This window comes from Vulpes lagopus, chromosome 19 (assembly GCF_018345385.1).
Source record: "Vulpes lagopus strain Blue_001 chromosome 19, ASM1834538v1, whole genome shotgun sequence".
Classification (NCBI taxonomy): domain Eukaryota; kingdom Metazoa; phylum Chordata; class Mammalia; order Carnivora; family Canidae; genus Vulpes; species Vulpes lagopus.
In genome coordinates this window covers 7,466,703-7,481,665 of record NC_054842.1, presented here as the reverse complement: position 1 = coordinate 7,481,665, position 14,963 = coordinate 7,466,703, and the positions used below count along the sequence as shown (strand labels likewise).

General features: G+C 37.4%; 1 protein-coding gene across 6 annotated transcripts in view; it reads right to left on the bottom strand.

Moving 5' to 3' along the window:
- Positions 1-14,963, bottom strand: part of GOLGA4 (golgin A4) — a 117,612-nt gene that overhangs the window by 71,333 nt on the left and 31,316 nt on the right. For 5 of the 6 annotated variants that reach the window (XM_041734582.1, XM_041734585.1, XM_041734583.1 and 2 more), the window contains 2 exons: positions 4,608-4,922; positions 993-1,040 (listed from right to left, as the gene is read on the bottom strand). In XM_041734582.1, the coding sequence (XP_041590516.1) occupies positions 993-1,040; positions 4,608-4,922 (363 nt within the window). The remainder of the gene's footprint in view (positions 1-992; positions 1,041-4,607; positions 4,923-14,963) is intronic. The other variant, XM_041734587.1, reaches the window with a different exon arrangement.

Here is a 14,963-nt window from a genome sequence, read left to right as displayed (position 1 = left end):
TTGTGTATGATTTTCTATGTATTTTACCATTAAAAGATTTTAAAATGTTTAGGATAAGTCAAAAGCAGAGATACAGAGTGCTATCCCCTAACAATATAAGCCACTATTCTCCTTCTCAAGACAGAAGCAGAAATTAGTAAAGCATGATTCCAAATGATAAATATTTACATATCATAGCAAACTGATGGCAGTGTTTGAAGTGGAGCAGATACTTCCTCTTAGCTCTGACCTGTGAATTATCACCTGAAATACCTGGTGGGAAATGTCTAGCCACGGAACAGGGTGACACAGTGGGGCTGAGGTGGGATACCCAGAAGAGCTCAATGGCTTCCTTTCTTTCCACATACATGACCAAGAGCTTTACAAGCAGCAGCCTCAGGAAAAAAGAGAGAGGATGCTTGTGTTTGGACCCTGGTAGAATGATAAAGAACAGAGATGTCTGCAGGCATTTCAAAAATAGAAGGGAGGGGATCCCTGGGTGGCTCAGCGGTTTAGCGCCTGCCTTTGGCCCAGGGCGCAATCCTGGAGTCCCAGGATCAAGTCCCACGTCGGGCTCCCAGCATGGAGCCTGCTTCTCCCTCCTCCTGTGTCTTTGCCTCTCTCTCTCTATGTCTATCATAAATAAATAAATAAATCTTTAAAAAAAATAGAAGGGAAAGTTTAGAAGGCTGTATGTCTCTATCACTAAAACAAAGATGCAACCCACAGACTGAGACACCAGAAAGCAAGTTTGAAAGAGGCAAACATGTCTTAAATCCAGACCTCTTAAACACTGCAGGGCTCCAAAACTCAAAAAAAGCCCATCCCTACCAGAGATAAAATCTCTGGAATTTCTCACTCACTCTATTTAAAACCCCAGGTAGTAAAATAGGTTAAATGCCTGGATCACATGGAGAATTATTAAAAGTGAGGGTCAGAACTATCATACTATAAGGCACTAATTTTAAAAATATGTATGAATCAGTACCACAGCCAAGATATATATCACTTACTTGTAGCTTTTTCTTCTCTCTCTGAAGAGTCTGATAAGCTGTAACAAACTAAAATAAAGACAAAGTCACCAATAACATCAGTCATTCCTATATAAATTATTCCAAACTCTACTAAAATATCTTTATGAAAGTCAAAAAATACACAAATCAGAATAATCCTTTTATAGATAATTCAACCTAGTCAGATGCATACACAGTCAAAAAAACTTAAGAATATGTTTCTGAAAAATAAAATGTAACTTGACTCTGTAAAGACATTAAATCTGTACTTGAGTTCACCTCAGACACATACATCTTTAAATTTCAATACTTAGGGGTACCTGGGGGGCTCAGTCAATTGAGCATCTGACTCCTGATTTTGGCTCAGGTCATGTTCTCAGGGTGGTAAGATCGAGCCCTGTGTTGGGATCCATGCTTGGCAAGGAGTTGGCTTCAAAGTCTCTCTCTCCCTCTCCCTTTGCACCCGCAGATAAATAATTTGCCTGCTTTCTCAAATAAATAAATAATTTTTTTAATTTCACTATTTAATTATGAATGGGGTAGAGATTAGAGCCAACTTGCCTAAAGGCAAGAGACTACTCAACTCAAACTGTAGTCATAGACCTGTACCAACAGCAATAGCATTCCCTAGGAGCTTGCTAGTTAGACAAATTTTGGGGTCCCACTCCAAACTAACTGAATGTGACCTCGGGGAAGGAGGGACAGACACATGTTTATTTATCAAGCTCATCAGGTGATTTTTTTATTTGGGCTATTATAGACCATAACATTCATCTCTAAAGGTCTCTGACTGTAGCTACTATGACTATGGCTGGGTAAAAATCTGAGGAAAGGAACTTATAACTAACATAAAAACTGGTAATTCTGGTCCTAAAGGAATGTTTAACTAACCTAATTAAATAGAATATTTAAACATTCTAGCACAGCCTGATGAAATTATGGATTAACAAATATTTAAACTTATTAATTATATAGCATTATTCATATGAAAAATAAGCGCATGGAGCAGCCCAGGTGGTGCAGCAGTTTAGCGCCACCTGCAGCCCAGGGTGTGATCCTGGAGACCCGGGATCGAGTCCCATGTCTGGCTTCCTGCACGGAGCCTGCTTCTCCCTCTGCCTGTCTCTGCCTCTCTCTCGCTCTCTCTGAATAAATAAATAAATAAAACCTTAAAGAAAAAGAAAAATAAGCACATGGCTCCAATGAATTATTTGGACCCTATTTGAGAAGCCCAAGAGGACTCCGAAGACATAAGCTACAGCTTTAGGAGGAAGTACTCCCTTATTCTGAGCCTTGCCATTCTCCTTGGAAGGTTACTGTGTGCCTCTAAACACATCTACTGATGTCTTGAGTTGAGAGGCAGGCAGCAATGGAAGGTGAGTCTAGCAATAAAGAAAAAAATTCTGCCAAAGACCACAATCCTCCTCTTCTTACCTTAAGATAGGCATTCTTATTGCCAGATAAGAAGATGGTACTCAAAAAGTGGGGAGTAGAAGTGGCAGAGTAACCAACAATTAGATGTCACTCACAGCACTATTTTATCCTGGTTACCTACAGTGCAGGGTAGGTTGACAAAGACTACAATGTGCTCTTTTCATCCCTAATAAGCTGCATGACTCAACTTGGGGTGCCACAGAAGAGTGGAAACAACCAGAAAGACCTAAAATCAAATCCACAGTTTGTCAAGTGCTACCTGTGTGACTTTAAGCACATTACTTTAGATCTATGATTAAGTCTCTAAGAGTCTCTAATTCCTATTCTACTCAACAGAGCTAATTAACATCTACTTCACAGAGACAATATAAAATTCAATGGCACTATAAACATAAAATGCATAGTGTCTTACACACTTAAACGCTAATTATACTGCTGCCCCAGCTTCAAACTTGAAAGCCATGGGTAAGTTAGTAAAATAACATAAATCTAAACAACAAATTCAGGACCATGATTAACTTGGATAGAAATAGAAAATAAATGGGATAACCTGGGTGGCTTAGTCATTTAAGCGTCCAACATCTGATTTTGGCTCAGGTCATGATCTTCGGGTTGTGAGATTAAGCCCTGCTGGCTCTGTGCTCAGCAGGTAGTCTGCTTGAGATTCTTTCCCTCTCCCTTTCCCCCACCCCAACTTTCTCTCAAATAAATCTTTTTTAAAAAACGAAAAATAAATAAATTTAAAGGAAAAAGTTACCTGATTCCACAAGTACTTCGTGAGATAGATGGATTTTTTTTTTTTCTAAAGAGTTTATTTATCTATTTAAGAGAGAGAAAGAGAGAGCATGCACAAGTGGAACTTGGGGCAGAGGGTGAGGGAGAAACAGACTTCACTCGGAGCAGGAAGACCCAAACAAGGCTCTATCCCAGGACCCTGAGATCATGATCTGAGCCAAAGGTCGGGACCTAACCAACTAAGCCACCCAGGCATCCTGACGTAGACGGCTTTAATGCTCTGTTTATATCTCTAAAATTCCAGCCAACTGACAGATTTTAGTGTAATAATTCCTTCCAATTTTGTCAGTACTCTATAGTTTTAAAAAGATATTTTGTTTTTTGTTTTTTTTAATTTTTTTTTAATTTTTATTTATTTATGATAGTCACAGAGAGAGAGGGAGAGAGGCAGAGACACAGGCGGAGGGAGAAGCAGGCTCCATGCACCGGGAGCCTGATGTGGGATTCGATCCGGGGTCTCCAGGATCGCGCCCTGGGCCAAAGGCAGGCGCCAAACCGCTGCGCCACCCAGGGATCCCTAAAAAGATATTTTGTATGTTTCATCTAGGGGTTTCTGTTATTTTTGGCTGCAGGGTAAAACTACACAGACTATAGCCATAATTGGATATAGAAGTTATGGCTAACTTTTTACATGAACTTTGAATTTTATTACTTATTAAAGTTAACAGCAATGCTGACTCACAAATTATTAAGACAATAAAATATTATGCATTGTCTTAAAAAAAATCCATGTGCAATTCCCTCCAGAAAGGCTTTCCAGAAGAAGAACTGGTTTAACTACACAGGGGAACTAATACAATTCAGCCCGAAATGAAGAACAGAAAAGAGAGATGAGGCAGGACTACTTCCTCTCTTAGACCACACAGAGAGCATCATCCTCAAGAGGTTTAGCAGTTAAAGATTCATTTGAGGCAAAGTTTAAATGTAGGTATAATGAGAGTGAACCCAATGAGTCAGAAAATCAGACTACCTAAAACATAATTGGAGTCAGTAGTGATGGAAATCTGGTTGGCAGAAAAGGTCACTTTGGACCTACGGCACTTAGAAGATGAACAAGGGAGAGGATGTGAGGAACAAAGATGATGCACTTTGTACTAAATGTCTAAGCAACATTGGAGAGAGGGGATGGGGAAAAAAAGGAGAGCACAAAACGTGCAAACCAGAAAGCTATAGACAATGATCTTCCCAAAAATTTTACTAAATGTCTTGCCAAAGACATTAACTAGAAAATCTTTAACTAGATAATGCCATAGACTACCCTACCTTAGTGATCAGCGTATCTAGGGAATCGACAGTTTAGGCATCGATGAGTAAAACCCATACAGTAACATGAATCAGAGAATAAGGGGAAAACTTTTCATATAGGCAAAAAAGTCATGCTCCTACCTCAGAACATTTTCCTTTGTAGCTATTCAATCTTCGTTCCATTCTTCTCAACCAGTGAATCAACTGTTCTTTGCTGAGACTGTCTAAATGAGGGAGTGAATCTTCGGGCTCACTCTCCATATCAGAGGATGGATCAAAGGTGGCCACAGAGGAGTCTAGGTCAAATCGATTCAGGGACTCTCTGGAAGACGTTCGTACCAAAGACTCTTTAGAAGAAGATCGGAAGAGAGATTCCTTTAGTGGACTTCGAAACAAAGATTCCATGGAAGGCACCCGGAGCTGGAGCTTCTGTGCAAAAGACTGTGTGTCACCTGACTGCAACCAAAACCCAACAAAATATGTAATTAAAATGCACATTTAGACTTCCAGGATTCCCCATCACCATCAATAATCTATTAAAAGCTCTTAACAAATTAAATTTACATTCCTGACATTTTACATAATACCTTGTTTTAATTTTTTTTTTTTTTTTAGATTTTATTTATTTATTCATGAGAGACACAGAGAGAGAGAGAGAGAGAGAGAAAGGCAGAGACACAGGCAGAGGGAGAAGCTGGCTCCATGCAGGGAAGCCCGACGTGGGACTCGATCCCGGGTCTCCAGGATCACGCCCTGGGCTGAAGGCAGGCACTAACCCGCTGAGCCACCCGGGTTGCCCAATACATTGTTTTCTGCAAAACAAGAGACACTTGTTTATTTCTGAAAAAGCACTGGACCTCAAGTCAGAGGTTTCAGGTATAGGTCCCAGGTCTCTCACCAAGCAGTGCAACAGCAGCTTCACTAGGTCAATTTCCTTCAGTTTGTACATCTATAAAAAAGAAGGATGCCATGTTTTCTCAGCATACCTGTGAGGATTCATCTCCACAACCGTAAGATCCTTGGAAGCCATGGTATCTGTATCACCAGTACATACCTAATGCCTAAAGTGGGGGTATATATTATGAAGTGTGAAATGTGTGGCTCAAGTCAAGTGAGCTTTTACCTTGAGTGTGTATGCAGGTACTAAATTCTTCATCACTCTATTCAACAAAAGAGGGGAATGGGAGAAGGGTGAGGGTAATGATTAGTGAGCCCACTTTGTTCAGTAAGAGAATGCCAGGCAGAGTTGACTAGGGATATCCAGCTCTGCTCTAATTGCCATTCTGTCTACTGGAAATAAAAATATGCATTAAAAAATCATAGACAACAATCGAAAAGTCTGAGCTAGAATCCCTCTGCACAGATCAACAAGTCTGATGTCAGAAACAGTAATAAGCAAGAGCTGTTACCTTAATTAGAATAACACGTTCATTTGAATAGTAACAATGAAAAATAACGTAAACGAGCTGCTTTAAACTGCGTTATTTTGTTCAGGTGACAGCAGTCAGTATTTAACAGGTGTTTCCTACAAACTCATTCTCATTAGTGCCACAGGGTCACCTGCAACATCTCAGCAATGCCAGGAATGAATACTCAGGGGAGACTGAGGTCATGTGTGGGCAATATTACAGGAAAGCAAAAAGATTCTCTTATTCAAACCAGGAATACTTTACTTATGGATTCTAGAGATTTAGTAATAGTATTAGGCAAGGTGGGAGTAAGTAAGAGGAGATAACATGCTCCACCCCCTTCATATACACAGAGATTTATCACAGGTTGTTTGTAATAGTCAAAACTGAAAACAACCAGGAGCACCTGGGTGGCTCAGTGGTTGAGCATCTGCCTTTGGCTCAGGTGGTGATCCCCAGGTCCTGGGAGTCCCACATGGGGCTCCCAGCAGGTAGCCTGCTTCTCCCTCTGCCTGTGTCTCTGCCTCTCATGAATAGATAAATAAAATCTTTTAAAAAAATAACCAGAAACAACCCAAATGTACCCCAGTAGAGGATACATTATGTAAACTATACTATATGAAGGGAGGTTCAAGACATACTATTAAATAGAAAAAAACAAGGTAGAAAACAATATACATATTGTGAACTCATTTTGATTTAAAGCAATTATATCTACTTTTCAATTTATATATATATATATATATATATATATACACACACACACACACACACACAGGGTAATATGTATACATATGTCTGAACATATTTATTTATACACACACACACACACACACACATACCCTTAGAATCAGGTCATTAAAAAGAAACATCAAAAGTTAACAGTGAGTGGTTCTGCATGATAAAATTTTAGGTGGTTTTTATTTTCATTTTTATGTATTTTTGTACTTTCTAGTTTTTTTTCATAACGTGTAAGTTTTACCTGTATACTGGGGGGAGGGGATGAAGAAAGTCTTGAGGGAGAGGAGAGACCTTCACGCTCAAAAACTTTTAAGAAACGCTTTACTGAATTCCATTACCAGTCACTTCTAACCTATGCAGAAAGTGCTTTTCACTTCACACAGAGAGTAAGTTGCCCTTGGACACACAGGTAAAACAAGTTTGAATAACACTAGAAATAGCTGTTTTAGGGTCAGCCAGAAGCTAATGAACAATGTCAAAGACATGTATTTGCAGAGCTGATAAACTTACTGCCACCTCCGCTATATTTGGAAGTAACATGGTTGAGTGTAGTGATTCGGCCTGTGGACTGTCGAGTAAGGGTGCTCTACCACTATGCTCTATGTGACCTTGACCAAGTAGCTTCACTAGTCTTATTTCTCCCTCTGCAAAACGGGAATGATAAAAATAATTATATGATGATAATAATCATACCAGCCACCTTATATAGATGCCACAAGGACTAATGAGTTAATGCATACAAAGTGCTTAAAATGTAGCAAATACCTCATAAACCAACAATTATTATTAACAGAGAAAGGAGACTAAAAAGACAAACTTACAAATAAGAATGTCATACACAAGCTTATGTAGCAGACTTTTCTGATTATATGATGCAGTAGCTAAAAGCACAGGCTATGAAACCACACGTCTTGGGACCAAGTCTTAGCTCTACTACTTACTGGCAATAACACCTTGGGCAAATTACTTAACCTTCTAAACCTCTGTTTCCTCATATGTAAAATGAGGATAACAACAACACTCACTTCATGGGGTAGTTGTGAGGAGTAATAAATCAAAACATATACAGTATTCCGAAGTATGACCGGCTTAAGGTAAATAATATATACTGGCTACCACCTGATATCTACTCTTTCTTTTTTTCCACTGGACCCCAGTTTTGTTCAGAATAACAATACACCCAGGTAAAAATATTCACCTTCCCAAATATAAATTAAAGCCACAGGAGATACCACCACACATCCACCAGAAATGGCTAAAATTAAAACTACAGAAAATACCAAGTACCGATAAGGATGTGGAGCAGTCCACTTTGGAAAACTATTTGTCAGTCTCTACTAAAACTAAACACATGTACACAATCTGAGTCAGCAATTTCACTACTAAGTATATACTCAATAGAAATATGTCTTTTGTATGTTCAACAAAAGACAAACACTAGAAAGTTTATAGCAACCTTATTCAATATAGTCCCAAACTTGAAGCTACTGTTGATGCTGATGAATCACCGAATGGATAAACTGCAGTCTGTTCACCAATGGAATACCAGACAGCAATGAGAATGATTTGCAACCACCACAATATAGATGAATCTCACAGAGTACTGAGCAAAAGAAGACAGACACAAGAGTACCCACTTTTATTCCACTGACATAAAGTTCAAAACAGGCAAAATTAGGGGATCTCTGGGGGCTCAGTGGTTTAAGCACCTGCCTTCAGCCCAGGGCATGATCCTGGAGTCCCGAGATCGAGTCCCACATCGGGCTCCCTGCATGGAGCCTGCTTCTCCCTCTGCTTGTGTCTCTGCCTCTTTCTCTCTCTGTGTGTCTCTCATGAATAAATAAATAAAATCATAAAAGAAAAATAGGCAAAATTAACCTAAATGTCAGAACAGTAATCCTAGGGAAAAAGAGCAAGAAATGGAAAGGAGCACAAGGCCTTCTGGGATACTAGTAATTAATTTCTGTTACTTGGAATGTTGATTACAAAGGTGTATTTAACTGGTTTGTAAAAATTCAGAAAATTGTATAATGCATATATCATACTTTTCAGTATATATTATATTGTGATATATTTCAATTAAAGGAATGGTTTTTTAAGCTTTTATTATCTTTAGGTACTCTCTACAAGCAACATAGGCTTGAACTCACAACTCTGAGATCAAGAGTCACATGCTCCAACGACTGAGCCAGCTAGGCGCCCCTAGCTTTTTTTTTTTTTTTTAAGTTTTTTGTTTTATTCAATTAGTTTCTTAAATTAGCTTTTCCCAGACTCTGTTTCATCTAGGAGGGGGCCATGTGACTAAGTTTGGCCAATAATGTACACTATTAAAAAAAAAAAAAAAATAATGTACACTATTGTACAATTTACACTAAGTGGAAATCTATAAAACAGAACCTTCTAGGGGATCCCTGGGTGGCGCAGCGGTTTGGCACCTGCCTTTGGCCCAGGGCGCGATCCTGGAAACCCGGGATCGAGTCCCACGTCGGGCTCCCGGTGCATGGAGCCTGCTTCTCCCTCTGCCTGTGTCTCTGCCTCTCTCTCTCTCTCTCTCTCTCTGTGTGACTATCATAAATAAATAAAAATTAAAAAAAAAAAAACAGAACCTTCTAGGACAGGTATTATTTTCTTTACAAAAAGGAATATGCCTTTTGTCCCCTTCAGTCTTTCCTCCTGTCCAGAATGAAGATGCAATTCTTGAAGGCCAACTTGTAATTAATTGTGAGAGTGAAAGGCAGTGGCAAGGATGTGGCAGGGACAAGAGGCTAAAGGAAGAAGGACCCTTAATCCTCAGGCCTTCTGATATGTGAAAAACTGAACTCCCACTGATGACAACTGTTGTCAGGTTTCTGATACCAAAGACATTCACTAAAAAAAAAAAAAATGAAGGGGGTTAGAGAAGGAGAAATCCATACACACACAAGAGTTACTTTTAATTCCTTCCTGTCTCCCCCATTAGAGCCTGTTTTCAACCCCTCCTTTGTATTCCCCTAACACTATTCTTGTTCCGACTCTCATCCTCCATCAGCTGGATACCTTAGCAGCCTTGTATTCCCTGGCCTCTAATCTCTTACCCCAATCTGCCCTGTTGCACTGTCACCACACAATTGTCTGTCTAAAACATCATCCAGACCATCTCATTCCAATTCTGAAACTGGATTCCCCATTTAATATAAAGTTCAAAATCTTTAGCTTATATTCAAGATTCCCACTTCCCAAGACCCTTTTCTCTGTAAATTCACCCGTCTGTGTACCAAAAACTTGAGTCATAACAGGCAACTTCCTGCCCTGAAACAAATGCATCACTGTGTGCCTCTGTACCACTGCCCATAATTTCCCTACATAAGAAAATCCAGACATCCTTCAAAGTTCAGGTCAAATGCCAGCTCTTCTAGGAAACCTCAGATCTCACTCATCAGAAATAACCTTAATGGCCTCAGCTTTTACCAGAACCATTACTGGAGCACTTCTTGCATTCTGACTCACCATTAGTTACCAACATGCTGGTGTAACAACTGAGTTGTTTAAGCCCCAGAATAACTATCGTGACATCACAGGACAATGATTAAGAACACAGACTCTGAACCAAATTCCCTGATTTGAATCCCAGCTTTTCCACTTAGTAGTTTGTAGTTTTTAAGGCCTCTGTGTTTCAATTTTCTCATTTGTAAAAGAGTAGTAGGATTGTTATAAGAATTAAATGAGTGAGCACATTTAAAATATTTCAAATAATGTGCTATAAGCAGTAAGCACTAAGTAAGTTTTCCTGTCATTATATCTGCTACACACACACACCCTCACGCTAGACTTTATGCTCATTTAGAAAATAATCCTTATTTCCTATCTCTGGTTCCTTGTCACAATGCTTTCCACAAAGCAAGTACTTAATACACATTTGTTAAGTTATATCTTAATCTGTCAATATGATAATGATGATCTAATAAGAGATATTTAAGCATTCAATGTTTTGGTTAAAATGATATGTATCAAACACATTTTATATATATATACACACAGTATATGTTATTCTAGAAATCATCAAAAAGTATTATTACACAATCTATAATGGTCAAAAAGGAACAAATGAAAACACACATTGACAAAGATTTCTACAATAATGTTTATAGTAGCTCTATTCATGATAGTTAAAAACTGGAAACAGCCCAAGTGTCCATTAAAGGTAAATAAACCATGCAATATCTATTCAAAGGAACCCTACAAAGAATAAAGGGGAACTACTGATAACTACAACAACATGGATGAAATCTCAAAAATACTATCATGACTGAAAGAAGCTTTCTACAAGAGTACATGCTATACATATATGAGGCTACTTATATAAAGTTCTAAAACAAGCAAACCTAATCCATGGTATGGTGGAAAAAAAATTTAAGAGATTGCCTCTAGGAGGGAGAAGAACCACAAAGGAACTTTCTAGGGTGTTGATAATGTTCTAAAACCTCTGTATAGATTTAGCATATGGGTTTGGCATATGCATTTGTTAAAACTCAGTTAATGCACACTTGAGGTTTGTATATTTCATTTTACATAAAATTTACCTCAAAAAAGCATACACAACTCCTAGAAGAAAAGGTACACAGTAAGCTCTTTGACATCAGTCTCAGTATTTTTTTTTTTTTTTTGAATCAGTTTCCTCAGGCAAGGGTAACAAAAGCTAAAATAAACAAATGGGATTACATCAAACTAAAAAGCTTTTGCACAGTGAAGGAAACCATCAACCAAACGAGAAGGCAATCTACTGCACTGGAAAAGATATTTGCAAATCATGCATTCGATAAGGGATTAATATCCAAAATATATAAAAATATATAAGAACAAAATCTATAAAGAACTTATACAATATCAAAAAATTTTTTAAATGGGCAGAGGACTTGAATAGACATTTTTTCAAAGAAGACATGCAGATAGCCAACAGGCACCTGAAAAGATACTCAACATCACTAATCATCAGGAAAATGCAAACCAAAACTGCAATGAGATAACACCTCACAGTGGTCAGATTGGCTATTATCAAAAAGACAAAAGGTAGCAAGTGTTGGTAAGGATGTAGAAAAAAGGGAATCCTGGTGCACTGTTAGCAGGAATATAAACTGGCATAGTCACTATGGAAAATACTATGGAGGTTCATCAAAAAATTAAAAATAGAACTACCATACAATCCAGCAATTCCACTTCTAGGTATTTATCTGAAACAAAAAAAACAAAAATACCAACTCAAATATATATATGTACCCTTAAGTTTCCTGCAGCATTATTTATACTAGTCAAGATAAAGAAGGAATGTCTAAATGCCCTTCAACAGATGACTGGATAAAGAAGAGGTGAGATATATATATTATATATATAATATATATATATTATATATATACATATATATACATATAATATGCTATATAATAGAAATAAATACATAAAAATATTACTTAGCCACGTAAAAAGAATGAAATTTTGCCATTTGTGACCTAGAGGACCTAGAGGGTATTATGCTAAATGAGAGAAGTCAGATAAAGACAAATGCCATATGACTTCACTTATATGTAGGAATCTAAAAAAAAATAAAACGGGATCCCTGAGTGGCTCGGCGGTTTTGCCTGCCTTCAGCCCAGGGCGTGATCCTGGAGACCTGGGATCCAGTCCCACGTCAGGCTCCCTTCAGGGAGCCTGCTTCTCCCTCTGCCTGTGTCTCTACCTCTCTCTCTCTCTGTCTCTCATGAATAAATAAATAAAAATCTTTTAAAAAAATAAATAATATAATATAATAAAAACAATATAGACTCAAAGACACAATAAACAAACTATTGCTTACCAGAGAGTGGAGGGGTCTGGGGAAGAATGCAAAATATGTAAAGAGAATAGGTACAAACTTCCAGTTATAAAAGAAAGAAGTGAGGAGGATGTAATGTACAGCACAGGGAACACAGTAATATTTTGTATGGTGATGGATTCTGGTAACCAGACTAATCATGGGGACCATTTCCTAATGTATAAAAATATCAAATCACTAAGATTTATACCTCGTATGAAATTAATTAGATATTGTATGTCAGTTACACTTCAATCTAAAAAAAAAACTCTAGGGAGGTAACTACCTTTTAATCAGATAAATTAACTAAAGTAAATTTTCATCATGATTCATTACTATCCAATGTCTAGGCTGTTTGCATAATAGATATATACGTAATTACACAACTAATTAAACCACTGAAACTAGTCAGTTCCATATCAAGGTCCTTTAAATTTTGATTTAACTTGTATTTTTAACTTGAGAATTAATTATCAGATGTGGTATTAACCTTCCTCTTTCCTTAAAGTAATTACAGCATTAATACTTAAATACTAATACTGAACTCTGGTTAATGATATACATGCTAAAATATTACAGGGAAGGATACTATGGCCTGCAACTTACTCTGAAATGCATCAAAAAAGTAAAATAGATTGAGGGGCAGATAGAAGAATGTATACATGAACAGATTTGTGATAAAGCAAGTATATAGTAAAGTATCGATGATATACTCTGGGCAGTAGGTATATACAAGCTCACTTTAAAGTTCTATTTCTCTGTATGTTTGAAAAATTTCATAATATACTGTGTTGAAAAGAAAAAAGGAGAAAATTGTTTGTTATATTGTATGCCAAAACCAACTGATTTATGTAGAATATCTGACCCAGTAATAAGGCAATCACAGGCAGCTGTGTTTACAAACTCTTGGGCTTGGATTGTACCATCTCTTCTCCTACCTTGGTGTCACCCCTGGTTTCCTCCTGATGTTAAGATGCCCAATCATACTAAGCATTCCACCCCCTTCAAGAATATACATTATTCCCAATTAGCTAATAACAGCCAACAACCAACTTCAGAGATATGTTTAAAAATAAACAGACTGAGTAAAGGCATCTCCTTGTGATAAGAATTAAATGAGATCATATATGCAAAATGTTTAACAATGCCTGACACATATAGTTAATAATAGGTACCTTATTATTTTTTTATTTTTATTTATTTTTTTTCCTTATTATTTTTTTAAAGGTTTTATTTATTTATTCATGATAGACATAGAGAGAGAGAGAGAGGCAGAGACACAGGCAGAGGGAGAAGCAGGCTCCATGCCAAGAGCCTGATGCGGGACTCGATCCCGGGACTCCGGGATCACACCCTGGACCAAAGGCAGGCGCCAAACTGCTGAACCACCCGGGATCCCCGGTACCTTGTTCATTTTTAGAAAAACAGTTGTATTTTCAATGGGCTTACTTCCTGAACTTTATCCATGCTCATTCTTCACCTTATCGAAAACTTAAATTTCTTCTGAATGTGTTATAAAGCTGATTATCATTCAGTTTTTGTATTCATAACAGTATTTATAGTCTTTTTGAACTATTCTATAAAGGGAAAATAATCATTGTAAATAATATTTTTAATAATACTCATTAAAGATCACTGGATCTGCCCAGTACCATGTAGAGTGGTACATCCAAATATTTTACCCCTACTTCATGGAGCTTATAAAAAATGATGTATTTGTAGAGGATTTGGAATTACCTAGGGAAACTGGGCAAAGCCAGAGTCAATAAGCTCAGGGACTTGGACTATGCCCAGCACCTGACCAGCCCCCACCAAAGGAATGAGATCCTCAGTCCACCAAATCTGTTCATAGAATTTTGGAAGCTATAATCCGTACGTTTGCCAGACAATACTTTAGAATGTTTAGTCTAAATAATTTAATTCATATATCATATAGCTCATAAATTGTCTCCATACATGATCCAGGTCCACAGATTATAAATGTTTTTGTCCTAATCAGAGACTGCTGAGAATAGCCAGATTAATGATAACATCATCACTAAAGCCTAAACAAATGTTCATCTCAGACACTGCTGCCATTATGATATTTTTAATGAATTTTTTTCTTTCTTTTTTGGAAAGAGTCAAAAGAATGTCACTTGAGCTGCACACTCCCCAAATGACTTTTTAAAATCAAAGTTTTCTAGTAAAATACTCGCATTAGAGCAAACTTTAAAAGAAATTCCATATGTTCCATATCTCCACTTTCTAAATTATGTAACTCAATGTCTTTCGATATAAAGTGTCCATAATCTTTTAAACTATAAAGTCATTCCTTTTTTTCAAAAAGTTTTCTCTTCACTGCCATTAATTTCTTAAATGAGTAACAATGGCATGTTACATGACTGGTGTGTATACATGAACCATTTTCATTTAAAACTGTTTCCAAGAAAGCATCAACAAACCTAGGTTTCCATACATATTTTATCAAATCTATGGACATTACTGTTCCAACAGAAAGTCAGATGCTAATAATATAGATGG